This window comes from Branchiostoma belcheri, unplaced genomic scaffold, assembly GCF_001625305.1.
Source record: "Branchiostoma belcheri isolate BF01 breed outbred unplaced genomic scaffold, Haploidv18h27 scaffold190, whole genome shotgun sequence".
NCBI lineage: Eukaryota > Metazoa > Chordata > Leptocardii > Amphioxiformes > Branchiostomatidae > Branchiostoma > Branchiostoma belcheri.
The window spans coordinates 358,281-385,099 of record NW_017803380.1 but is presented as its reverse complement, the minus strand read 5'-3'; the positions used below and the strand labels follow the sequence as shown (position 1 = coordinate 385,099).

Below are 26,819 nucleotides of genomic sequence, written 5' to 3'. Positions count from 1 at the left end.
AAGTCTTATTACTGGTTCTGACGGTACTATTTATCGGACATATTCGTATACATATACGTATTCTCATACGCTCAAAAGGTGAAACATGAGAGTGGGTCTAGGCAGTTGGAAGGCCTTTTTTCGGATAACAAAATGATTTTCCCTGATGTTATCCTGGTGATACAGCACTTGTAGACCACGTATCTCATGCCAAAGCCCACAGAACTAACAATGACCCACAGTGACCGGTCGTCGTGTCTTTCGTAAGTCAATTTCACAGGATCACGTTTACCTGGAATTGTTTGGAGAGGGAAGGGGGAAAACTGCTTTGTGCAGAGACCACATACAGAGACCATTCAAAACCATCGAGCATTACGAAAAACAAAGCTGACAACCATGATTCCCGTTCAAGGTTCTTTGCACAACAATGTGGTGTCATGAGAGCGCCTTGAGCGCCTCGGCGACTGTTTTGAACAGGTTCATACCGTCGCCGTGAGAACTCCAAGGACGGCGATCCAGCCACGAGCGCGGAGAGAGCGCCATGAGAGCGAACAACAGCCCCAACAAACATAACATGGCAACCTCGGCGATCTCTCGGCGATCTCCCCGCGCTCGGACCAATTTCAGGTCGCAGAGAGAGCGCGGTGAGAGCGCCGTCCCAGTGGAATGGGGATATTACATCCTCCGTTTTATAATTTTGAACGCGATGCAGGGTGTACAAAAATGACTTCAAAAACAAGAAAACGCACAGAACGTAACGAAATCCGTTCTTTATTTCCTTAACACGTTGAGTGATCTGCGAAATCTTTGTACGCCCATGAAAGGTGACATTTGAGTTTTTGGTCGCACAGAGAGCGCAGAGAGGTCGACGGGGAAATTCCACTTGAGCACGTTTTTTGAGCGCTCTCTCCGCGCTCTGGCCAATTTCAGGTCAGAGAGAGATCACGGCGAAAGCGCCGTCAAATGGAATGGGGATATGACTGTACTTCTTGAGAATTTAGATGGAAAACTGCAACCAAAATGTAGCACTGATGCCAGAATATTTCCAGGGCCTGTACAAGCCACCAATCGGCTCCATGGCCAACATACCGCCTGGGAAATGCTATCGCAGCCCGCCCTGAGATAGACCCTGAGAGCTCTGCAGACCCTACCCGAGGAACAGCCTCGATAGATGGCATAAGGAAGGCTCTCAAGCAGTGGGAGAAGGCATTCCAGACCGGAATTATTTTGTCGGGTACGGTAGTCACTCAAGTTTATTGTTCCTGTCGTCATCCCGGTGATAAAGTAATCAGCAGATCATCGACTCAAGGGCTACCATGGCCTCCAGAACTGACAAGGAATCACGTCTTCATATTACAGTGGTCTTTTGTAATTCCGTACTGTTGATCTGTATCTGCAGCTAGCTGTATAGCCAGTAGAGCCTCCCTTATAGCAGTGTAGACACACCAGCTTCGTTCACAGGCATGCTGTGCAGCAGTTTCTGGTTAGATTACACTGAACTACCTGTTACACCCGACCTTTGCTAATCTTCTTTTCTTCTTTGCACGACTTAATACTGTTTCTGACGTCCCTATTTGATGCAAGTCTTAATAATGGTCCTGACGTTCCTATTTATCGGACATATACGCTCAAAAGGTGAAGCAGGTGAGTTGGTGCAGGCAGTTGTATGGCATTTTTCGGATATCAAAATATTTTCCCTGTTGTTATCCTGGTGATACAGCACTTGTAGACCACATATCTCAAAGCATGCGAACTAACAATGACCCCTAGTGACCGGTCGTCGTGTTCTTTTTTTTTTTTATTCATCAAAACATACAGACATAACAAGGACAGTGTGACGCTGCACTCAAGTTAACAACTTATATTAACAGCGCCACACACAAAAAAGGTACAATTAACATTTAAATATACAAAGTTGATATGTGCGCCGTAGTCCCACCACCCCAAGACATTAAAATATTAAATTAAATGCTAACAGTTTCACAGGATCACGTTTACCTGGAATTGTTTGGAGAGGGAAGGGGGAAAACTGCTTTGTACACAGACCACATACAGGTATCATTTAAAACCCTCGAGCATTACGAAAAACAAAGCTGTCAACCATGATTCCCGTTCAATTCCTGTTCGTAACAAGCCTAAATACCCATAAACCATTGGTGTTGCCCACCCATTTCCTTGACACCATGTGCACAACAACTGTAGCGGGTACACTATGTGGCAAGTTCTTGAGCAGTTCTAATCATCAAGACCAATATTTATGCAATGGCCTCAAACTGAAATGCTATAAATAAGCTTTGTTCTGCTATCTAAAATAATGTCGTCATCTGTTTACGCTGTGGCAGGCTGGGAATGAACGGAAAACGTTGTCGTCATCAGTTTACGTTGTCGCTTGCTGGGCATGAACGTAAAACGATGTCGTCACCAGCAAACCTACGTACTGTAGGTTTGTTGGTTACTTAGCTCCTCCAGCCAGCCACAACGTAAACTGATGACGACATCGTTTTACGTTCATGCCGTTACAGTTGTTGTGCATTAAAGTTTGCTTCGCTTGTTTGCAATTGACTTTAAACGCCGCCCTGCGGAGATGAACTAAATTGCAGTATGTACTCACTCATTAAAAATTACATGTGTATACAAACAAGAAAATGTCAAAAACTTCCCCGATATAAAGGCAAAGCCGGTACGGGTGCAGTTATTCTTTGCTGTCTAAATCACCAAGAGTACCGTCATGCCGCCAAGTGGAAAAGCCGCCAAGAAAGCTGGCAAAGCCAGACCGGTCGGGGACAAGAAGAAAGGGAGGAGGAGAAAGAGAAGGGAGACGTTCGGCGTCTACATCTACAAAGTGCTGAAGCAGGTGCACCCCGACACCGGCGTCTCCAGCAAGGCCATGGGCATCATGAACTCATTTGTCAACGACATCTTCGAGCGCATCGCCGCCGAGGCTTCCCGTCTGGCTCACTACAACAAGCGCTCCACCATCAGTAGCCGCGAGATTCAGACCGCCGTCAGACTCCTGCTGCCGGGCGAGCTGGCCAAGCACGCCGTCAGCGAGGGCACCAAGGCCGTCACTAGTAAGTACACCAGCTCCAAGTAAATCCACCGCCGCTAGCGATGATACACAGAACCCCGGCCTTTTTCGAGGCCACCCACATCCCCACAAAAGAGCTGTCTCCATCACACTCAAGTACACTGTCTCACACAATATATACCTGTACACGCCAGCCAGTAACCTGCAGCTGCAGCTTCAAAACAATCCACCCACACAGAAATAACAACAACAAATGAGAAACAAATCAAGTTTGTTCTGACGTAATAAAAGTCTGTACACGTTCTTTCTTGTCGAACAAGGCCTTCTGGAACAAATGTCTCCTGTGACGTTCCTTAGAACAATGCATTGGCCGTTGATCGGCGTTCTTTTGCTGTCTGAACATGGTAGTAAACAGCGTTTGTGTTTATATATACATATATCTGTGTGTGTGCCCGTGCGTGCGTGTCTGTGTACGTGTGTGTGTCACTGTGATGCGTGTGTGTCGTGTACTTTGCCTGCTTTGTTCTTCTCGACATTGGCCATGCGATGTGACGCGATGTTTGTCTTGTCGCCGGGGAGAAACCCTCCGCATGGCATTGTCTTGCTCGGGTTGCGGATGGCGTCTTCCCATTGGCTAGCTGTGGTGGGGGCAAGGACTCCGCGCAGGTCCGCTGGGCAATTACTAATGTGGCTCCGTTATCCAGTTATTCATTCATTCTCTGTTCTGTTCCTGATCGAGAAGAGCATCGTACCTGTCATGTCTGGACGCGGCAAAGGTGGCAAGGGTCTCGGTAAGGGAGGCGCCAAGCGTCACCGTAAGGTGCTTCGAGACAACATCCAGGGCATCACCAAGCCAGCTATCCGTCGTCTGGCCCGCCGTGGTGGAGTCAAGCGAATCTCCGGTCTAATCTACGAGGAGACCCGAGGCGTTCTCAAGGTCTTCCTCGAGAATGTCATCCGCGATGCGGTCACATACACCGAGCACGCCAAGCGCAAGACGGTCACCGCCATGGACGTTGTCTACGCTCTCAAACGCCAAGGTCGCACACTGTACGGCTTCGGTGGCTAAAGGATCATCTGACGGACGCATCATCACAAGCAACCCCGGCCCTTTTCAGGGCCACCCAAATATCCCCAAAAGAACTGTATTCGCTCACATCACACACGTACATCTACACCTGCCTCCAACAATAAAGCGACAGTGTTTCTTTGCCCAGTGATATAATAATTGATCTTTGGCCGAACTTATCGTCGTGCCAGGTTTCCTTATAGTGTACTTTGGGTGTCTGAGGGGAGGTGTGCTGTTTCGGCGAGGCGGGTGGTTCTTGATGCATCTGTGAGTGTGTGCGTGTTTTCTATCAGAGTTGCATATGGAGTTACATGGTATAGGGTGTTCTTATATCGATAGTTAACTGCAGCGTAGTAGTGGGGTTTATGAGCTGCGAGTAAAAGTATCGTCGTCATAGCGTCGAAATCCCTGGTGTTACTCGATTCATACGTACGTTCAATCGCTTCTTTGCAGACTGGATGAGCCGTCTTCACCGAATTTTTCGAGAGTCGTGAGTATGCTTGGTGTAAAGACGTCAGATATCTCAAGATCTAAGGGCCGTTGGCCAGTCGTTTCCGTCAGACGAGTAAGATTGACATGTCCTCTTGTACATCAACTTAGCCAATGTTATTTTTGATGACTGTAAAGGGAGAAATTCAAGCGTGAAGTCAGAAAAGAAACACAAATTTTCGCCGCGACGGACAACAAGACGCATACAAGCTACCGTGTTTCCGACCACGTCCGCACCATCGCTACTTCACGCCGCCTTGACAAGATGTCGGGTTCATTTGCAATTGTAACGCAGACAAAGCCAGCCAACATGTCCACCGCAGCATCGTCCCCCAAGAAGGCTAGTAAGCCCAAGGCGGCGCCCAAGGCCCCCGCGGCTCACCCGCCCACCACCGCCATGATTACGGCGGCCGTGGAAGAACTCAAGGACCGCACTGGTTCTTCCGTGCCGGCCATCAAGAAGTACATCGCCGCCAACTACAAGTTCGACGTGGAGAAGAAGGCGCACTTCATCAAGCGCGCCCTGAAAGCCTTGGTGGAGAAGGGCACCCTCGTTCAGGTTAAAGGCACTGGGGCGTCGGGATCCTTCAAGATCAACGTGGCAGCCAAGAAAGCCGCAGAGAAGGCCGCCAAGAAAGCAGCCAAGAAGCCGGCCAAGAAACCTGCGGCTAAAAAGGCCACAAAGCCCAAGGCCACCAAGCCGAAAAAGCCCAAGGCTAAGAAGGCTGCCACCCCCAAGAAGACCAAGAAGCCGGCCGCCAAGAAGACCAAGAAATCTCCGGCCAAGAAACCTGCTGCCAAGAAACCGACCAAGAAGACTCCGGCAAAGAAGACCGTCAAGAAGGCGGCGCCCGCCAAGAAGGCGACCAAGCCCAAGAAGAAGTAAAGACCTGGCTGTCGGATTTCCTTCAAACCCCGGCCCTTTTCAGGGCCACCCACATCCTTACGAAAGAACTATGTCTGACACCTCCAAGTTGTCCATTCATTTTTCCACACAAATATACGCTGTTCCCCGAATGAAATGATACAGAACTATTAAAGAAGGCAAAAGTTAAAGAGAAGAATGGAATTTCGAAGTCACACGCCCTACCCCCCCCCACACACACACACACACACACACACACACACACTCGCAAAACAACACATGTTGATAGTGTTATTTTATTAGCGAACAAACATACGGCCTAAATGTTAAGAGACAAATTTGACCTAGCTGACGCAGGCTATTCAGTTGTTTGCGGTATTGTTTATTAATGTGTTCAACTTTAAAACCTAGAAATGATAGTCTCACTATCTATAGGCACGCGTGTACACTTGTCAAGCCAATATAACCGTTCTATAGCGCCAAATTTCACACTTTCCTGCGTGCCCTTCCAAAAGTGCCGAGCTTGCTGCAAATATCGGATCCTGGAGTCGCGAAGACTGACCAATTGCAAGGTCTGATTTGGACCAGAGAACCAATCAGGCGGCAGGGTATCGGACAATTGAAATGTCTCGGCATCTAATTAGCGTGCGTTATAAATTCACTCCCCATCGCCCGCCGACTACTCTTATTGTCTTGCACTTGAGCGTAGACGAAGTTCATCCAACCGACATGGCCCGTACTAAGCAGACCGCCCGTAAGTCTACCGGTGGCAAGGCGCCGAGAAAGCAGCTGGCAACTAAGGCTGCCCGCAAGAGAGCCCCGGCTACCGGCGGGGTGAAGAAGCCTCACCGCTACAGGCCCGGCACCGTGGCCCTGAGAGAGATCCGTCGCTACCAGAAGTCGACGGAGCTGCTCATCCGCAAGCTGCCCTTCCAGCGTCTGGTGCGAGAGATCGCCCAAGACTTCAAGACCGACCTGCGCTTCCAGAGCTCGGCGGTCATGGCCCTGCAGGAAGCCAGCGAGGCCTACCTGGTCGGTCGTCTTCGAGGACACCAACCTCGTGCGCCATCCACGCCAAGCGAGTCACCATCATGCCCAAGGACATTCAGCTCGCCCGTCGCATCCGTGGCGAGCGTGCGTAACGAGGATCCGAGCAAGATTTACAACCCCGGCCCTTTTCAGGGCCACTCACCTATCCCAGAAAGATCTATATCGTTCACGTTTCTATAAGAAAAATGACGCTTTTCCTTCTAGTAAATCAAAATACACGGTCAATTCTGCACTCACCATCTCATGCTGTGCCTACAAACCAAACAACCGACAAAGGAAATGCTAGCACAGACATAGCGACTGGTCACACAACACAACATATTCTAGACTACACGTGTTCATCCTCCCCGCCTACACATATAATGTACAGATATGTCAGCAGGCATGGGACGGCACGAGACCTAACTACAGAAGTCAGCGATATTGCAGTCTTTTCTTGTGTGATTGATGACCGGTCTCGCTCATTCATATCATGTGTAACGCGAGGTGGGATGTGGAAGGGTGTTGTTACTAACTTGCTACTAAATTGTATCAAGTGTGGTGTGAGTGTGTTTGTGTGTGTGTTGGAGGTGGTGGTGGGGGGGCGGTAAGAAGTACTTATTTTTGTAGTGTGAGTGAAGATAATAACTTGATTCAGGGTAGATATGGTACAGTTCTTTCGAGAGGATGTGGGTGGCCCTGAAAAGGGCCGGGGTTTAGGGATTTCGTCTGGAAATTTACTGAGCCTTGCTGGTCTTCTTGGGCAGAAGTACGGCGTGGATGTTGGGGAGAACTCCACCCTGGGCAATGGTGACGCCGGACAGCAGCTTGTTCAACTCCTCGTCGTTGCGGACGGCCAGCTGAAGGTGACGGGGGATGATTCTGGTCTTTTTGTTGTCGCGAGCAGCGTTGCCAGCCAGCTCCAGGATCTCGGCCGTCAGGTACTCCAACACCGCCGCCAGGTACACCGGCGCGCCGGCACCAACGCGCTCGGCATAGTTTCCCTTGCGCAAGAAGCGATGAACTCGGCCAACCGGGAACTGGAGACCCGCACGGGAAGAGCGGCTCTTGGCCTTGGCGCGTGCCTTGCCTCCTTTACCACGTCCAGACATCTTGTAGTATATTCGATTGATTAGCGTCAAACGGCAGAGAAAGAATGAAAGGCACAATCGTCTGCCCAACCAATTTGTACCCCGCTGCTGGATCGACAGCGAACCAATAGGACGAGCTTTAATATTACCGCGAGTTCATTTCTACCACGTCCGCACCTTGGACTAGACAATGCAACAATTTGCATTCTTCCCCGATATAAAAGGCAAAGCCGGTACGGCTGCAGTTATTCTTTGCTGTCTATATTGCCAAGAGTATCGTCATGCCGCCAAGTGGAAAAGCCGCCAAGAAAGCTGGCAAAGCCAGGCCGGTCGGAGACAAGAAGAAGGGAAGGAGGAGAAAGAGGAGGGAGACGTTTGGCGTCTACATCTACAAAGTGCTGAAGCAGGTGCACCCCGACACCGGCGTCTCCAGCAAGGCCATGGGCATCATGAACTCGTTCGTCAACGACATCTTCGAGCGCATTGCCGCCGAGGCTTCTCGCCTGGCTCACTACAACAAGCGCTCTACCATCAGCAGCCGCGAGATTCAGACCGCCGTCAGACTCCTGCTGCCGGGCGAGCTGGCCAAGCACGCCGTCAGCGAGGGCACCAAGGCCGTCACCAAGTACACCAGCTCCAAGTAAATCCACCGCCGCTAGCTGCTCGACATAACCCCGGCCTTTTTCAAGGCCACCCACATCCCCACAAAAGAGCTCTTTCAATCACACTCAAGTACACTGTCTCACACAATATCGTGATACTGTATATAAAATACGGAAGTCAAATGACCTGCAGCCGACTCACTCACAGTCGCGTCATGTGGCGCATTTATACACGAACAGGAAAAACGACACAATCCAAATCCTACGGTCTAAAATCTGATATATGTCTTTACCACACAGCGATATTTACTCCTGGCTACTTCTCACATAACACTTGATAACCAGGATGCAAGAATTTATTCCGCACTACTTTGTATTCTCACGTCACAGACTCCGGGGGTCGCCCATTCATACTGAGTTAGCCAAAATTGTGGTGTAGTCCTCTTCTCCAAGCAGAGGTTTGGGTTTTGGGGGTACTTTTAACGTGTTTTAGGCTTTTTTATCGTTCTTTTTTGCACTGGAATTTTTCTTTCACCCAAAGAAAAGAAATTCCAGTGCAAAAAAAGAAACCCCGATAAAAAAGGCTAAAAACACGCCAAAAATAACCCCAAACCCTAACCTCTGCTTGGAGAGTAGTGTAATCCTGCGTTGACCTACTAGATGTCGTTTTTTATCCTTGCACTTCACCTTCCTTGTCGTAAACCAAGGCGGATGGTCTTCTCCTGCTGTCAGGATAGATGGTTGAACGTCAAATTCGAAACAATCATTGTACAAATGGTTTTGATTCAGTGAGAACATCACATATACACAGCCACAAATATAAAAGTGATAAAATACATCACTGCATCAATATAAAAGACAAAACAATAAATCAGAGCCTTGTATTGTCCCCTCTCTTCACATCTATCTGCCATCCACGTTCCTGCATGACAACAGACCTCTTTGCCCATTTTCGAGCACTGTCAGAGGACATGTTTTTTAAATGCGTGCGCTGATGTCATCCATAAAATTACTTGCTCTGGCCTCAGGCCATATTAATTTGATTATATGACGCAAAAAAATGGCAAAAAAATTTCCTTCATTTTTAAATTCATGTGGTCATAAATTAAAGGTTGAACAAATGACTAAACACACAGAGTATGGTATGGGGAATAATAATAATAATAATAATAAAATAATAATAGACTCTTCATTTTCATTTCTTTGCATTTTTTTCTTTTCCTGAATTAACTTTGGCAGTCTATGACATTAGTATCTTTTCCCAACACTTTTTTTGAAACATACGACATACTAGTATATTCGCTCATTTTGTACGATTTACAGTATGGTCGAAAACTTTTTTTGGAAACGGACGAAAATTCATGCGCGCGCAGATGTCATCCTTATAATCAAGACAACATGGCCTAATTGATAACCACAACAGGTTTTCTCTTACCAATATCAGGGTTTGAAATACTGGGTGCATGTGCACCTTAGTGCACCCAAATTTGGAGCTGTGCACCCAATTATTTTTCGCGGGTCCACCAGTCACACAAATATTTTCGTAGGTTTACGTATGATGTTAAATGTATTGTAGCATACAGCATATTCTTACCATCTAAATTCTAAGTGTTAGAAAAATATCAATGAAATCATTGTTATATATATATATATATATTACACTTACTTAAGAAATAAAACATACATGTAATTAGTTTTTGCTGACATTCTCATTTTATCTTATGTGGTGCACTCTGAATATTTTCTGTGCACCCAATTTTTTAGGTTGGGTGCACCAGTGCACCTATTCTCAAAAATGAATTTCGAGCCCTGGTCAATAGTGAATGCCATGCCTGCCAGGAAGGGTCTGTTTGCTAGAGAAAAAACACAGTGTACTGCAAATCACAATTTGCAAGTCATGGGAGATTGTAATGTATGGCAGCGAATGCCAACAAGGACCTGATACTTCAGAAAAGTTACAACAAGACTGGCAATGAAAACATACATTGCTATGGCGACGGTGGTTGCTGTTAGGGTTATTGTTTGCATGGTACTGCCATCATTTCATGATTTTGAGGAAGACTTGGTACAGTCCTCCCCTGTCGGGCCCTGAGTGTATAGTGAACGAGCCCCGGGGTCACAGAAAGTAGGGCCATCCGGGGAAGAGAGGTCTTCCCAAGAGTTTCCAGGAATGTGGGTATAGATGTGGGTCAGAGACATGCCTGTGGACATTCCATTCCTGTGGACAAAATGCCTGTACCATTCCTAGAATTCTTGCGAACTGCACACAATACTGTACCATTAGGCTCCTCCAGGAGACGTCGCCAAAAATATTTCACTAGACAATTACAGCAAACACAAATTACAACAAACAGTGGCTACATGTATAATTTTTATTTTATCCACATTTCCACAAAGTTTAATCATAGTCATAATTATTACAATAGAATCTTGAATACATAGTACTGTACAAGCACTTCTGTGTAAAATACAGACAATATTCTTCATCACTCTTGGTCCCATTTAACAGTAACAGCTACATCTACACATGTAAATGTACATGACTGTGCACTATTGACTTTACTAGCTAATTCCACTATTTAACAGGTATCCAATATCCTTACAAAGTATCTAAAGCAATTCCATGGTGGCAAACTGGATTTTCAAAGCTAATTTCCTGCTCATTTTGTTAGCATAGTAACTTTAATCAACCCTATCCCATAGCATACTGATATCTATGAAGCAAAAATGTGATGTTTCTGACAAAAAAATGGTTGCTTGTATCGTATACGGTTATTTCATAGATGGTAACTACTGTTACCAAAATATAAAGGGACGTCTCCCTTGGCTTGTTTCTGAGCTAGTTGAAACATTTCAAGTATAAAATGATGAAAAAAATGTGCTAATAAAGGAAGTATATGTCAACATCACACAGATTTTCCAACTGCAGAATACTAGTACTTTTTGTTTTGTCCTCCTGAAGTTGCATTGGAAGCCATTCAGGATTTGATAACATCACAGTTAAAGTAACTGTTGTCAAAAGCAGTTGTGAGGTCACACATCAATTTGACTTGTTGGTTCTTGGAAGGTTGAGATGAAAAAAGATTTGGAGAGGAAATTCTGCATCCTAGTAGCTAGTTTCATAGGGAGTGAATGCAGTTACATGCAAGTTTGTTTGGTGTTTGTTTCTCATAACCCGTAAACCATGTTAATGTCACAAAACCATTTCTGTATGGTAGGCTTGAACCACTCACACCGGGTAGTGCAGTGGGATCTTTCATGTACTATTTCATGTGTCTTTCCTCGAACACCCTAACCAAAGCTTGGTACTCATTTTCACCTGCTTTATGTAAGGGAAATAGTCAAATAGGTGTAAAGGGCCTGCGGGACCCAGAAAGTGTGAAATGAAATGAAAGAAAACATGTAACATGAAGTTTTAAATACACGCGTGAGTGATAAATAAATAATCTGACGTGTTGACTTTCTGAAACCTATTCAATACAACTAGGTACAACTTTTTTTGAGGGAAAATGGGGACGCTGCATGTAAAGATCCACCACTGTTTAACAACATTGAACCATGATCTTTTACCTCCATGGTTGAACAATGTCCTATGCTAAATAAACTGTGACATAATCACGACAAGGAAACAGATATGGAAGCAAAGTCTAGAATAAAGAAGTGGACCATTTTCAGCTTTCACCAAGAGTGCATGAAGCATATTTCGTACCAAGTTTTTTGAAGCTCTTTGTTTATACAAGAAATAAGATCATGTCAGCTTATTTATCTATCACTTTCTTCTGCATTGAAAACTTCAAAGTTCCTTGCCTTGTATTTCACCATCTACATTATATTTCATTGTATTAACGCAATTCTACATATTTTGCTTTCTTTCATTTCATTTTGTTCCATTTTGCACTTTCTGTACAGCAGGGCCTGCCAGGGCAAATTCTGAGTTAACGGCCCTGTCCACAGGACCACCTTGCCAGCAAGTTTTCCTCTTAGCCCTCTGTATTCATCTTCACCTCTTTCCAAATGCCACAAAGCAAGACAACAAATGGATGGATCCTAACTTATCCATGGCTTAATGTAATATAGCCTGGGTTCCAAACCCATAGCACACTGGACACAAAATATCTCAGTGAGCCTGGGTCTGGCCGTGAGACTTGGGAAAGGCTCTCAGCCATAGGGGGGGAGAAGCTGTGATTGATGACCCCTCACACCACAGGTAGCCTGTTACATGGCACCACCATTGGTCAGCAGGAGACAATCTTGGGCTCAGCAGTTAATCATTAACCAGTCAATTTTCTAGAGTTTATTTTCCAAAATAACAACAGAACTTAATTTAACAGTAGAAGTAGTGTACAACCATTAGGCTTTCCTGTATAGGCAACAGTCCTCTTTTACACCAGGACAAAATACACCTTATTTACAGTTTTATCTCATCTGAAGATTCAAAGATACAGCTGGAAGTTTTTAACCAATCATAGCAGAGGTGTAAAATTACTTACTGCTGTTCCACCAATGGGGCCTTACGCTCAGATACTGAGCGTTCCACTGGCAGGTCTATCTGATCCTACCAGACCCAGGCTCACTGAGATATTCTGTGTCCAGTGTGCTATGGGTCTGGAACCCAGGCTAAATGTAATACTGAATTTAACATGATTTCTTTAGACCCAATTTACATGCGGGCAAAAACCTGACAGTACGAAAACTGTGCAAAAACTGCATCTGTTAAATTTTCATGCATGTAATTTGTAAATCGGCCTGCTTTGACTGAGATAATGGCTGGCCTGGGATGTGTATTTTCTTGATATATGTCAAAGGGAAATATTTGTCATACAAAGTTTTCGTACAGGTATACCAGGAAAAGGAAAAAAAATTCTGTACTACGCAGTTTTCGTAGGTTTTCTGCCCTTATTTCAAAATTGACTTTGAACACTCATTTTCCAAATTCAGCAAACAAATAAAACATATAATGTATCATGATTATTTCATTAGAAGTATTCACATCTTCCTTATAACTCTTGATCAATAAATGTAGCATACTGAAACATTTATTCTTACATTACAACACAAGATCTGTTACCATTACATTTCTATTGCACATAAAGATTGACAAAATTCTCACTACCTCTACCTACACTAGTCTTGGACAATGGTATATGACCAAAATCATTTTTGTGTGAGCTTACTGTGTCTCAGTAAATGGCAAGATACAACCTATTGTCTCTCTTACCTGTATGTCATTTCTTCTGTGCAGTTTTGGAATTCCATGCTTTAAATATATAGCACATAAATATCAAACTGCAACTGGCAATTTCTAGGCTTAGCCTAGTAATCATGGGTCAAAAAATGTAGAAATCTTCAGCTATGTTACAAACAACCAAAGTTCTTGGCAGTAATTTCCTTTGCAATGTTGCCTTAGGCCACACCAATTTAATTTCTTGGTTAACTGATTAGCCCGATTCATTTTTTTCTGATTTGCAATAAAAAAAAAGAGTAGGAATCAACTGCAAAATGCTCATATTTTGCCCTGAACAGTTGAAAACAGTCCTTTTCTGCCTAGTTGTTACAGTTATTCCATCTTTCAAGTAGTTGTATCATTAAAAGTTCAAAATTGATTGTTTAAATTTTGAACCAGCCTGGTGTGTTGACTTCATGGCTCCTATCGTACCATTTTGGGCCATAATAGGATTTTATTTATTTTTTTCGCTTCATTATTTTTCTAGAAAAATCCATTAACCAAGAAATTAGATTGGTGTGGCCTTGACTGTGATTGCCCTTTTACATTTTAGTTGTTCTTGTCTGTGTTTTTAACTTTTAATGTCTATTTTTCTGCTAGACGTGGTCTTAACATGCCAAGAAGATGAAGTTCCCAATTGTGTTTGTGACTTTTTTGGTTGAATGACAATACTTTGATATCTTTATGATATTTTGTCTACTAGGTTGATTTGATGCATTTTTAGCATTTTAGAATTTTTTTCTCTTTTTAAAAATCTTTTTAATTTGGCTATTTCCAAACATGATGTGCATGATTGTACTTGCCAGAATTTCTAACACCATTTTACTCATAGGACCAAACCACAAAACTTATGCCAATGTCCTATGTTTTTTGTTTACAGACTGTTGTACAGTTGTACATTAGCGCATGAGGCCTCACAGGTGAACTCCTTTCATGTCATCTTCACATGAACAGTACGGAAAGTTACAGCAATGCTGCAACCACGGAGTGAAGATCAGCTTGGAAGGCGCAAACTGGTTGGGTGCAGGGCTGACAGATCTTCTGTGTGCCTCCACTGCGTTTTCGACACTGCTGATGATCTGTTGGTATTTTTTGTCGGAGGAAATGTTGACGAGGTTGTCCTCTGTGGGATCGTGAGCGATGTCGTACAGTAGCGGAGGGTCGTGGTGAGTTACGTAACCCTGGTAACAGTAACAGACTAAGGTGTCAAAGCAGCCCATGGTCCCCGGAGTCCAGTCAGGTGTGGTAAAGTGAACCTTCCAAGTGCTGTTACCTGCATCAAACAGAAACATACTTTTAATGAAATACCTTTATTGTCACATTCATGCCACGACGGGCGAGGTACAGGTCAAGACTTAACAGACACATAACGAACATATGTAGAAAAGTGGAGACAAAAGATACACTGCTTGACTTGGACATACATACATACATAAGGAACATACAAGGATACGATACTAGGCTAATACAAAGTGTTCTAGTTACTGAGCTAATACAGAGTGGTCAACTTCTTCTCGCTTTTTTGTACAATGGAAAATGTGGGAACAGATCATGTTTGTGATACAGGGTTTGTCTAGACGCATCAAAAATATAAATTTATCGTTTGCATTTAGGTGTTCAAAGTATGGGAACTTTTCTTTGATATGATTAAAAAGGACAGATCTTTCATTAGAATATAAAGTACTGTCTAAAATAAAGTGTTGTTCATCTTCTATTCTATTCAAGTTACAGTGTTGACAGAGTCTGTTCTGGAGAGGAATGCGGTCGTGCCTTCCCGTTTCAATGAGTAATTTGTGGCAACTTATTCTGAGTTTTGTTGCAGCTACCCTTTAAGTATAACAGGATGAAACAAAGATGCTTTTCAATATCTATTCCCAGATATCTAGATTTTTTCATGACCAAACGTGCACTGGAAATGACTACACAATAACATCAGCAAAATCAGCACCAGGGACAGGTGCAGTTGGATTTCTGATGAATCTGTGTTGAAAACTACACAAAAGATCTAGTTATAGTCTCTATTTTAAAGTCCTTTTGTAATGGGAATAAAAATAATGCCCATGTATACTGAATTGTAGGACAAGACTGAAAAGGTGGAACTATCCATAGTGTAGTCCTTCTCCCTATGCACTTCTTGTCATTGCCATTTGTCAGGGAAGAAAAGGCCAGAAACTCAATGTATTATCCTAAAGTTACATCATGTGAGTTGAAGAAGAAGAAGAAGAAGAACTTTATTGCGGAACAGATGTAGCGGGAACAACGTATGGCAAAATATACATACATAGTTGGTGATGCTAACATACATACATAGTTGGTGATGCTAAAAATATCTAACAGTTCTACTATCTGTACTAAGAATCTGGTCTACTTTCATAAAAAATGTATAACAATAAAGAGACACTACTTATACTAATCTAACTCTATTTAAGTAATACATTGTGTCAGGACTTTATAATATTTTCTCATTTTGTCAGTGAATGGTGCATAAATTGGCCTACATAAGTGGATGAATGAATAGTTTAATATTTACATCCTCATTATCATTAAGGATCACACAGTGGCAGCCTTTGACGACTGAAGTATGATTTATGATTACTTGACAATAAGGAATATATACATAAACTAAACATTTTGAACTTAACATTCAAACCTTATTAAACTGCTTATGATGCTACCCTGTTGTTGTTGAGTATGTCTACTAGGCAGGGCAATGTACTCAGAGATATCTGGCAGTTCTGCATTTAAACTGCATTATCTGGTCTCTTGACCTAAGATTCTTGCCATGGAGACTTGCACTGTTTGGCGGCAACCACTTTGAGAAAGTTGTGCAGCTCAACAAGGAGGTAGCAAACTTACAACATAACTTGTGTCGTCTATATAGTAGAGGGGATTCATTCCTCCAGCTACCGACATCTCGCACATGCAGTCGTCCCTCAGTAAGACATCTGGAGCTGCATAGTTCCCATTTAGAACTTTTATTCAGCCTGTCACATGACCGGTTTTGCCTGTGTGGCTTCTTCAAGTGTACAGAGGCTAACGACACAAGTGCATACCTTTCCAGTACGTGCATAGCGCCCTCAGGTCAGTTACATGGCGTTCAGATCGCCCTGACCTGTTACATAGTTCGTTTTGACCTTGGTTGACCTACTATATATATACATGACGTCATCTATTGTTCTAGAACAATTAAAGGTCTTGATTACCATGTTACACAAAACGAAAAATAAAGAGAAATAAATAAATAAATAAAGAAAATAATTTGTGTCGTCTGTTACTTAAAGAGTTAACAGTGGAAATGCTCTGACCTTGTCTTGGCCTGTACCTGGCCGCATGTATCCAGGTCCCACAGTAGTGGAACAGAAACTCGTGGGGTGAGGCAGTCTCCTCGCCGGTTAGGAGAGGCCAAAGGTTCTTCCCGTCAATCTGCCTGTCCTGCGGGACCTTCTGATTGGCCAGTTCCACCACCGTGGTGAACACGTCCATCTGACTGGTGGGTTCTGAGATCTCTGAACCAGCTGGGAGTTTTCTGTCAAAAAAACACTAATATTTACATCCAGGGCTCGAAATTCATTTTTGGGAACAGGTGCACTGGTGCACCCAACCAAAAAATTACTAATATAGGTGCACAGAAAATTTTTTGGGTGCACCATATGAAACAAATTCTAATAACGGATCTTACTGCAACCTCTTCTGAGCTTGAATCTTAAATGGGAGCTAACTTCAAAATCTTAGAACAATACTACAACAGAGATTTTATTATTTTTCTGACACTTAGATGCCAAGAATATCCTGTAATACATTTAATATGTACAATTATTATAATACCGACAAAAATATTTGGGTGCACTGGTGCACCCACAGAAAAAAAAAATGGGTGCACTAAGGTGCCCATGCACCCAGTATTTCAAGCCCTGACATCTGACATATAATCTGTTTAACGTTTCCATTGCTTCTATTTAAGTTTTAGCAAAACTTCAAGATGAAAATAGGATTCCCGGACAAAAATCTGCATCAGACTATATTCCGACCGTGGGTTCATGTTGGCTCAGAATCAAGAGGTCACAGGTTCGAACCCTGCCTCACCTCACTCAGGTGAAACTGTATACATTAACCCAGTGACTTTACATTCATTTTTTACATTCTAGTCTGGGATTTTCTGTAAGTCTAGTCTGAGAACAATTAGAAGCCAAATTGGTGCCATCTTTCTTTTATTCCAGAGTCCTACTGAAATGCTCACTGTACATCAAATCACACAGTAGGTTTGATGTACTACATGTAACAAAATATATGCGATGCATCAGTATAAACATGTAAGGTATTTCACCTTGGTCAAATTTGGCCAAATGTCCCAAACTTTTTTCAAACCAAATCATGGTAACTCTGACGTCATCCAAACTGAACGGGTGTTTGATTTGGGTTGTTGCTGCACTGATGAATTATGAGCAGTCAAAGTTTAAAAAGTACTTCTTTGCCCTTTTTTGGCTGTAATGCAAATTTTAGTCAAAGATGTAAAAAAAAGAAAAGAAACAAAAAAGAAAGAAAGTTTAATTTTACCGTGATATTAAAGCAATAAAAAAAGTAAGCCTTAGTTTTCATGTTTGGGAGCCTCTTATCAGTTGTTTGGATCTCATGAACCCTTTTTGCATTTTGAAGCAAATTTACAAAATGTTGCACAAAGGAAGTGAAAGACTAACTTTTGAGGTGAAGAAAGTCACTCTGGTAACATTTTATTTTGATAAATAATTTACTGAATTTACTTTCCAATTGCTTTTGTTTGTTTTAAAATCCTGAGCTCCTCCCTGGAACCTGTGTGGCCATGTTGGTAACCCAATACCTCCCTAGTAACGCAGAGTTTACCATAGCAACCAACCACCATGTTTCACTAAAGCAAATGTAATTTTTTATACAGCATGAAATTAAAATTATACAAATTACATGATCCTTACCCAGGCCATTGCAGGACAGTAGGAACTCGGATCCCTCCCTCCATCCCACCTTGTGCCTTTCCTCCTGTTTGTAAATAAAGAGAATGTATGAATCATATGCAGAATATACATGTATGTCCGAACACTGTCTGTTGAATATCATCTTCAAAACAGAGTTCTAGCCAGCCCTGAAATGTTTTTCAACCATCGCAATTTGACTTGACATACTGTAACTTTCAGTCGTGGACTGTCAGTCTGCCCCTACAGCTTCCAGCTACAGGACTGAGTGACTGTGGGATTGTGTGTGTTTGTGTGTGTGTGTGTGTGTGTGTGCGCACGTGTGTGTGCGCACGTGTGTGCATGCATGCATGCGTCTGTGTGTGTGCATGTGTGTCCGTGTTTGTGTGTGTATGTGTGCTTGTACATCTGAGAGTGTGTGCGTGTACTGTGTGTGTGTGTGTGTGTGTGTGTATGTGCGCGCGCGTGCGAGCGCGCGCGTGTGTGTGTGTGCGTGCATGTACTGTGTGTGTGTGTGTGCATGCTCTCCCATTAAAATCTTTGAATCTAGACCCTCTGAAATACTATTTCCTGTATATTAAGGGCAGCATTTTGCTGGTACATGTAGACTAAGCTCAGTTTAATGGCATCTCTTTCCATATCTTTACATACCAATTTTTGTCCGTCAAAGATGACAGATTGGACAAAAGTTTTGTCCATCATCTGCAGGAAATTCTGTCAAATAACAGAAGAACAAACACTGGCTAGAACACAGCTTTAAAGGCGTCATAATGAAAAAGCAACTCCCAATGAGACCTTATTCGTTGCTTTCTTGCTTGCAAATTTTGCTTTGTGTATCTACACACTGTAGGTTGACAGCACATGGGTTGGGAAGAGTGACAGAGAAAATGACAGGTCAAATTGCTCAGCATCTGACCAGAACAAAAGTGGTCAACATGGGTGAATACAGAAAGCTAAGGATGGCATACTTCCTGAAAGTCTGAAATCTCTGATTTATGTTGATTTAGGTAAAGGTGATCATGATAATGCAACAAATTACAAAAGCATGGCTCCAACACATCAAATGGCAAGTGAGACAGACCAAGATATGAATTGAGGCACAGATTTCTCGGTCAAAATATAATGTAGATCCTAAATTTGCTCATCAAAATCTTCCTTTGAAAGTACAACAAAGACCTAACGTCATCTAATAAGCTTCTCAAAGAAGTCTAGTTGGCAACAGAAGGTGCATCATAAGAAATTTCAAATCAAGGAGCCTTCTGCCCGTAATATAAATTTGGTGCCAAACAGCATCCTTAGGCCACACCAATTTAATTTCTTGGTTAACGAATTTTTCTAGAAACATAATGGAGCGGGCGGGCGAAAAAAAAAAAAACAGGCCTAGGCATCCTATTATGGCCCAAGATTGTACGATAGGAGCCATGAAGTCAACATACCAGGCTGGTTCAAAATCAATACACCAGGCTGATTCAACATTTAAACAATGAATTTTGAACTTTTAATGATACCATTGCATTGACAGATGGAATAACTGTAACAACTAGGATGAAAAGGACTGTTTTCAACTGTTCAGGGCAAAATATGAGCATTTTGCAGTTGATTCTGAATTTTTATTTTTTTTTGCAAATCATAAAAAAATGAAGCGGGCGAATCTGTTAACCAAGAAATTAAATTGGTGTGGCCTTACAATATCATGTATTATTAGCAGGCTAAGGGTTAATGAACAGGTGCAGTGTCCCCTTATCTCCTGACTACAGCAGGGCCATGGTTAATCTGTCTTTATTAAACTCACTACAGCAAGGCAAGGTCAGCCTGTTATCGGTTATATGCAGTGCATTTGCCGAATGAGCTTATCTGTTTCAAGGCCTGGTGCTGAGAATTCAAGTATGTCTCCTGTACTACTAAGGGTTCTCCAATTTTTCATCCTCAAGCTGAAGGATTTCTTGTTCCATTTTCAGGCCATGGGGACTATATTTAGCTGCACTTTACTCAGGGCTCTAAATTCTGGGTTCAAAATATTATGTACAAGTCATGCAGCCAAAATTAGAAATGTGCATCTACCTTCTATGGGTGCACCAAGATGTGGGATTATAAAGTTTAACCTAGTTATGTAAATTTTAGGTGTTATATACCTGTTGTCAGGAATATAATGTCCTTTGAATGCACATTTAATGTACATATTTCACTCCAAACCAGGTACATGTAACATCTGTGTCCATAATATCACCAGGTCCATAATATCGCCACCTTGAGAAATGGTGTGCTTTAAGATATTTTTACTGCAGCAACATACTTTTAGTATGCACTCCTTCACACATCAAATGTACATACGTAGGGTATGTTGCAGTAAAAATATCTTTAAGCACACTATTTCTCAAGGTGGCGATATTATGGACTATGGTGATATTATGGACAAGGATATTACATGTATGCAAGGTCATTAATAGTGTTTCATGTCAGGTTTTTTCTTCTAAATAATCTAAAAGTACAAAAAGTATTTTCTATGTTACCTGCACTGGAGAAAAAAGGATTTCAAGCCCTGCCTGTCAACCCAAAAAACAAAAAGGTGTAGCCAAGGTCACAAGTAGCCCCTATCATATCCCCAACAGGTTACCAATCAGAGATCACAAGAGAACCTGCTGGGCTTTGTTTCCCCCGGCTGCCATGATTGGTAGATGGGTTTTCAAAAGAGGCAGATGACGGATGTAACAGTAACACATGAGGCACTCAGCTGGTAGGACGTGTCTGTTCTTGTTGATAACCTTGCTGACCTCTCCTATCCATGTACCAGTCAGATAGTTCTGCATAATTACGCGGTACAAAGCATCACAATTGAACATGCAGCACTCTCTACGCCTGCTTACAAATCTATTTCAGCCAACACTGAGCTCTTTGGTTCTTTGACACTCAAGTTCAAAAGATATAAAACAGAGGACTACTTGAATCTGAATAAATTCACTCCCTGAAACTTTGCCAAAATGCATACATTCTGTCTAAACTCTGCTTCATTCTAACCTAGCACTATCTATAGCTTGTATTATATAATAAACCAACACAGAACATAGGTATCTTAACTAAATGCATGCTGAACCAAAGCACATTTAACATAAAATGTGAAATTCAGTTTCAGATTATTTCGCACTTTAAAACAAAATGTAACAATACAAATACAAGATAGAAAATATAAAGGAAATGTAACAGTGCAGGGAGGCCGGAAGCATAAAAATGCTTATGAGGAGGCCTCCCTTCATAACGTGATTAACAATTCAAATAAATCGGATAAATAAGAAATAACTTAGGTAACGGGTAAATGAAACAAAACAATAAAATACAATACGATACAATACTATCTACAATAATGAAAAGTAGTAATGAAAGTAGTAAACAAGGAAAACATAGGATATTGTTTTTTTTACAACTGATAATGACTCTTCCTGCTCATGTTACGTTATGTTATATAAAAAGAAAACCCCAATACAGTATCTAATGTTTTACCAACCAGATGATATACATTATCAAATGAAATGAATTTTAGATATTGATTGTGTATCACAAAAAAGACTCCTATTGGAAAATGGCAACTAGACATTCAGCACCAGGGACAGGTAGATATAGAAAACAGATAAGAGAATAGTGCTGTGTACCGGTTCACTGGACTTGGATCCGGACTTGTAAGAATGTTTAGGTTCAAGTCCAAAAAAACCTAAAAGTCAAGAACCAAGTCCGGACTTATTACCCCCCCCCCAAAAAAAATTTCACATACCCCTTTTCTTTCCAAACCACCTAAAACCTTCGGTAGATTGCAAAATCTTTGTTGCAAAATGAAGAAAACATTACCATCGGGCATCGTCAAGTACCGGCCTCCATGTTATGTGGCCCATTTTAAGTTTTGCCCAAACAACATTGCAAGGTTGCCAACATGCAATTTTGTATATGTCACGGGTTTAGGTATGTATTTATGAGTCCAGAACTGAACCTAAACGGGGGCCCGCAAGCCCTTTTCCGTAGAGCGTAATTGGCCGTTTTAATTCTACGTAGAGCGTAGACGGACCGCTCTAATATTTTTGGGTAGAGTGTAATCGCCGCTTTAATTCTACGTAATGCGTTGTAGTCACTTGGAATTTATCGTAAAGCGTAATGAAGAGGTTTCCGAATTCAGCGTAGAGCGTTGTCGGGACCCCCCCTTGCAGGCCCTCCTAAACCTCTGGACTTGAATCCGGACCTGAACTTAAATGTGGGTTTAGGTACACAGCACTATAAGAGAACAAGTCATATCCAAGCAAAAGGTAAAGGTCAATCTAGCATGCGTACTTTGATGGCATGAGTTAAACATCTGCGTCAGGGGAAGTAATAAAGGGTTCTGTGATTGGACGACATCCTACTTCAGTTCTAGGCAAGAGGTTATGGCATTCAATCAAGTACGCACTGAAGTTGGTAAAAATAGAATCGTGTTCAGTCAAGTCTGTTTTCAAGAGAAGCTCTAGAGCTGAAAAACAGGAAGATGTAACATTTTTGCTCCTAGTGTTACATAGTCCTGATGTTACATAATGCAGCTTTAAAGGAAAGTGAGTATATATTCATCAGTTGATTCTCAGATCAAACAAAGGAAAAATCAACATAAACACAAGGGGAATGTCTGTACCTTGGCACACAATTTTAGGGAATAAATATGGCCAAATTCATTAGGTTTTTGTTCCAATCTTTGACTTTCTGATAACAATATAATGGATATTTTTCTACATTGATTGTGTTTGTAAAGAAGTACAATGGGAACAGAAGAAAACGTACCTTTGTAAATACTGTTCCATCCACCGTGTGCCTCCCCCTGGGCTGATACCTCCTCTAAATGCCCCCCGTTGTCAGAAGACAAATACACCAAAGTGTTTTCTGTCAATCCCAGATCATCCAGTGTTTTCATGATCTCCCCCACACTCCAATCCATCTCCTCTATGTTGTCACCGTAGTCGCCGTGCTGACTTTTCCCGCGAAATCTTTCCGTTGTCGCCAGCGCCGTGTGAACTTTAGAATAGGCGACGTACAGCAGGAATGGCGAATCCTTTTTCTGGTGCAGGAAGGCCACTGCCTCTTCTGTGAAGCGCGGTGTCAGGGTTTCCAGGTGGAACGGCTGCTCTACCACAGCCTTGTTTCTCATCAACACGCAGTTCAGAGTGCGAAAACTTCTCAGGAAGAAGAAGCCCAGAAGAATCAGCCCCACCCAGAGCCCAACAAAGTTACAGTAACTCCTCCAGTTGTAGTACACCACACCGTATAACTTCAGGAAGGCCACAGACAGGAGGAGTACCGTGATGGCTATGACGACGCTGATGATTTGTTCGGTGGGTTTGGTTCTCATGACGGTGCCCGTGTTGATTCCGCAGTCGCGTACGTTACCGAGAGGAAGGCCGTAGAAGTAGCCGAAGCCGTGGTTGAGCGGGTGGTGACAGAAGTCATTTCTGTTGGAACAGCTCACTCCTAGATGCCACTTTCCTAAAAATAGACAGTTTTGAGCATGTGTATATAATTGATGTTTTTGTCCAGAGACAGATAGTACTGCTGCATCATCATCTATGAATCTAAACATTAAGTCCATAAGACGTTGTCTTAAAAATATTTATTGAATAGGAGAAGTTGTAAATGTGTAATGTGCATACAGTCATGTTACTTACCAATAAGGGCTGTGTCATAGCCAGCTTGTTTCAGAACTGTTGCAAAGGTGGTTTCATTTGCTGGTAACCCCCCTGACGAGGCAAGAAATGGGATAACCCTCATCTGACCTGATGGGGCCATTCCTGTAATCAAATATATGAAAGAATAATTAATAAGTCTGCCAATTTTCCTCCTTCCCACACAGTTTTTGTGAAATATTAGATTACATGTACCACAGGCCAGATTTCATTTTAATAAGCAATAATGGGAGTAACATGTAACGTTACATGTAGTTACCAACAAGGCAAAAACAGATAGTAGCATATTTATACTGTAACATAATCCTTATTCACCATCATCATGCCTGTGAGATACACTTGATTATCATTAAAAACACAGATAATTAGGTGTGTACATGTAGAAGCTTTTATCATTCCTTTTTATTCTGCAACTCCTGGGTTCAAAATGCTTTTTTTCTGCATACATGTACCTGCACTGATGCTGGTATGAGTAACATTGAAAATGACCTGCACCAGACAAGTTTTACATGCACCAATTGGAATTTAGGAAATGTGGATCATACAAAAAAAAAACAAACCAGTTCAGATACTGCTGACTTTATTTCTTTCATACTTCATACTAGGTGGTAACAGTCAATGCAGCAAATAAAAAAAAAACACTGTATCTGATCTTAATGTTTAAAACATCTCCCAGCCTCATTTCACCAAATCCATGTTTTCAATCTACATTCAACATAACACATCTCACAGGGCTTAAGTTAGCCCCAGGAGAAATTAAAGAAGAGCAATGTTGTCTTAAAGCTTAAATCTTTCAATCTCGCTATCAAGGAAATTTCTCTCCGAGTTGCATTCAAATTAGTTAAGAAATCTAATGAGACACATGTTCTTATGCTGCATTAATCTAAGAATAAGTTGTCATAAGGCCACACCAATTTAATTTCTTGGTTAACGGATTCGCCCGCTTCATTTTTTTCTGATTTGCAAATAAAAATAAAAATTCAGAATCAACTGCAAAATGCTCATATTTTGCCCTGAACAGTTGAAAACAGTCCTTTTCATCCTAGTTGTTACAGTTATTCCATCTTTCAATACAGTGGTATCATTAAAAGTTCAAAATTCATTGTTTAAATTTTGAGCCAGCCTGGTGTGTTGACTTCATGGCTCCTATCGTACCATTTTGGGCCAATAACTAGGATGCCTTGGCCTGTTTTTATTTTATTTTTTTTTCCGCCCGCTCGCTCCATTATTTTTCTAGAAAAATCCGTTAACCAAGAAACTAAATTGGTGTGGCCTGAATTAAACATAAAAAGGGGTAATACAAAAAATAACACATGACCAAAGGTTCTGTCCATTTTGTCCAAACATGATTGAAAATGAGCGCCATTTTATAATGCATTGTACACCCTACAATGATAAGCGCCTATTGCTGAGTGTTCACTTTTCTTTCCACTTGTTCAATGGATTTCAATATGTTAGATCCTATAGATAGTTCAATTACATTCTCAGGGGAGATAACCAATAGTGTTCAAATAGGAAAATACATTGAAGAATGTTTTGAGACCATGTGTTAGAGAATAGTTAAACCTTTTATTACTGTTACCGAATACATATATTCTGTACGTACCAGGACGTTATCCACACAATCATGTATTTACCAATAGCTTTGTTAGATCTTAAGCTGTAGAAGACCATACAAAAGTCCCTGTACTTTTTTGTTGTGTCAATAAAGAATCTCTCTTCTATTTGTACTTAGGTATAGCCTGTAGCCTTTTATTTGACCACCCTCCCACAAAGACAGCCAAGTCCACCTCTGGAAAATCTGTATAACAGTCTCTAGAACTGTGGATGTTTGGTCAACATTTTGGTCCAATTTTTCCCGTTGCAGACAATATCTTTTCAGACATAACACTTGGAAACTACAAATGGGATGTTAACCTTATATACACAAATACAACCTTATAAGGGACTGTACGATATTTACCGGGGGGGGGAGGGCTGGTGCACTGGGGGGGAGGGCCATTGAAAAATTTTTTGGCCTGGGGGGAGGGCCATGGAAAAAAATTTTGAGCCGGGGGGAGGGCCATCAAAAAAAATCGGCCTGGGGGGAGGCCACGAAAACTTTTGTAAAATTTGGCGTGGCGTAGTACCGAATTACAAGAAATACGCCGTAAATTCCCGAATATAGTACGCCCTTTTTACATTTTTCAAAATCCCAGAAGTGTCTCGGGCCGTCGCCAAAGTCGCGGTGCGAACTTTATTTCAGAGTTTTCCGCCGACAAAGTGGACGACCCAGGAATATAACGGAACACCGGCATCGTTTTGAACATCGATCGTCTATAGCATGTTTAGATAAGAATATTCGTCGGACGAGTGGAAATAAAGTTAAACTTCAATAAATGAACATATTTCCTGTGACTATCGTCGATATTGACACCAAGTTCCGGTAAAAGAAGAAGTCAAGTCACCCACGGTAAGAAAATGTAGGTCTCTGGCAATGACGCCCGGCGCTTTGTCATGCCGACCAGATCGTTCCCCAGTTAGCCGGCGCCGATCTCAGTGGAACCCCGGCAAAAATATAACCTCCCGTAAGTACACATACAATTGTAGGGTTTATGAGTGGTAATATTTGAAATGGTCCGCAAGCCGTGAACGTTCTTGATCGCCGTAACGTAACATGTGATAACATAACAGTTGTGCCTCGACTGATGGTCATCATTTCCAATACACTTCCTGCATGAGTTCAACTCAGGAATCTTCAACAAAGATTATGCCCATGTCGTTTCAAAGGTTCAGAAATTGTTAACCATGTTTCACTTCGTATCACAAATATTTTT

The 26,819-nt window shown here is 42.1% G+C and overlaps 5 protein-coding genes and 1 pseudogene across 5 annotated transcripts in view; 4 read left to right on the top strand and 2 right to left on the bottom strand.

Annotated features, from left to right (window-relative positions):
• The first annotated feature begins 2,569 nt into the window (after positions 1–2,569).
• On the top strand, positions 2,570–3,225 carry LOC109468088 (histone H2B-like). The gene has a single exon (XM_019766325.1). It carries the CDS (start codon positions 2,708–2,710, stop codon positions 3,071–3,073), a length of 366 nt encoding a protein of 121 aa, XP_019621884.1. The 5' UTR covers positions 2,570–2,707; the 3' UTR covers positions 3,074–3,225.
• A 508-nt stretch (positions 3,226–3,733) lies between these two features.
• LOC109468082 (histone H4) lies at positions 3,734–4,202 on the top strand. The gene has a single exon (XM_019766321.1). The coding sequence runs from the start codon at positions 3,765–3,767 to the stop codon at positions 4,074–4,076; it is 312 nt and encodes a 103-aa protein (XP_019621880.1). The 5' UTR covers positions 3,734–3,764; the 3' UTR covers positions 4,077–4,202.
• A 656-nt stretch (positions 4,203–4,858) lies between these two features.
• On the top strand, positions 4,859–8,244 carry LOC109468089 (histone H2B.6-like). Its single transcript, XM_019766327.1, has 2 exons — positions 4,859–5,447; positions 7,915–8,244. The coding sequence occupies exons 1-2, from the start codon at positions 4,876–4,878 to the stop codon at positions 8,192–8,194; spliced, it is 852 nt and encodes a 283-aa protein (XP_019621886.1). The 5' UTR covers positions 4,859–4,875; the 3' UTR covers positions 8,195–8,244.
• On the top strand, positions 5,872–6,629 carry LOC109468086 (annotated as a pseudogene).
• On the bottom strand, positions 7,168–7,660 carry LOC109468087 (histone H2A). Its single transcript, XM_019766324.1, has one exon. It carries the CDS (start codon positions 7,569–7,571, stop codon positions 7,197–7,199), a length of 375 nt encoding a protein of 124 aa, XP_019621883.1. The 5' UTR covers positions 7,572–7,660; the 3' UTR covers positions 7,168–7,196.
• A 5,605-nt stretch (positions 8,245–13,849) lies between the features above and the next one.
• LOC109468079 (steryl-sulfatase-like) overlaps positions 13,850–26,819 on the bottom strand; it is a 28,058-nt gene continuing 15,088 nt past the window's right edge. Inside the window, exons 3-7 of the mRNA XM_019766317.1 lie at positions 23,986–24,108; positions 23,108–23,806; positions 18,323–18,386; positions 16,682–16,902; positions 13,850–14,649 (exon numbers count right to left, since the gene is read on the bottom strand). Of these exons, the coding sequence (XP_019621876.1) occupies positions 14,291–14,649; positions 16,682–16,902; positions 18,323–18,386; positions 23,108–23,806; positions 23,986–24,108 (1,466 nt within the window). The 3' untranslated portion in view covers positions 13,850–14,290. The remainder of the gene's footprint in view (positions 14,650–16,681; positions 16,903–18,322; positions 18,387–23,107; positions 23,807–23,985; positions 24,109–26,819) is intronic.

Excerpts from the sequence above, each read along its gene's own strand:
- LOC109468082 (XM_019766321.1), top strand. The coding sequence starts at position 3,765 with ATGTCTGGACGCGGCAAAGGTGGCAAGGGTCTCGGTAAGGGAGGCGCC.
- LOC109468089 (XM_019766327.1), top strand. The coding sequence starts at position 4,876 with ATGTCCACCGCAGCATCGTCCCCCAAGAAGGCTAGTAAGCCCAAGGCG. Across the intron at positions 5,448-7,914 it reads GCGACCAAGCCCAAGAAGAA|GAGGGAGACGTTTGGCGTCT; the intron begins GTAAAGACCTGG and ends GAGGAGAAAGAG.
- LOC109468088 (XM_019766325.1), top strand. The coding sequence starts at position 2,708 with ATGCCGCCAAGTGGAAAAGCCGCCAAGAAAGCTGGCAAAGCCAGACCG.
- LOC109468087 (XM_019766324.1), bottom strand. The coding sequence starts at position 7,571 with ATGTCTGGACGTGGTAAAGGAGGCAAGGCACGCGCCAAGGCCAAGAGC.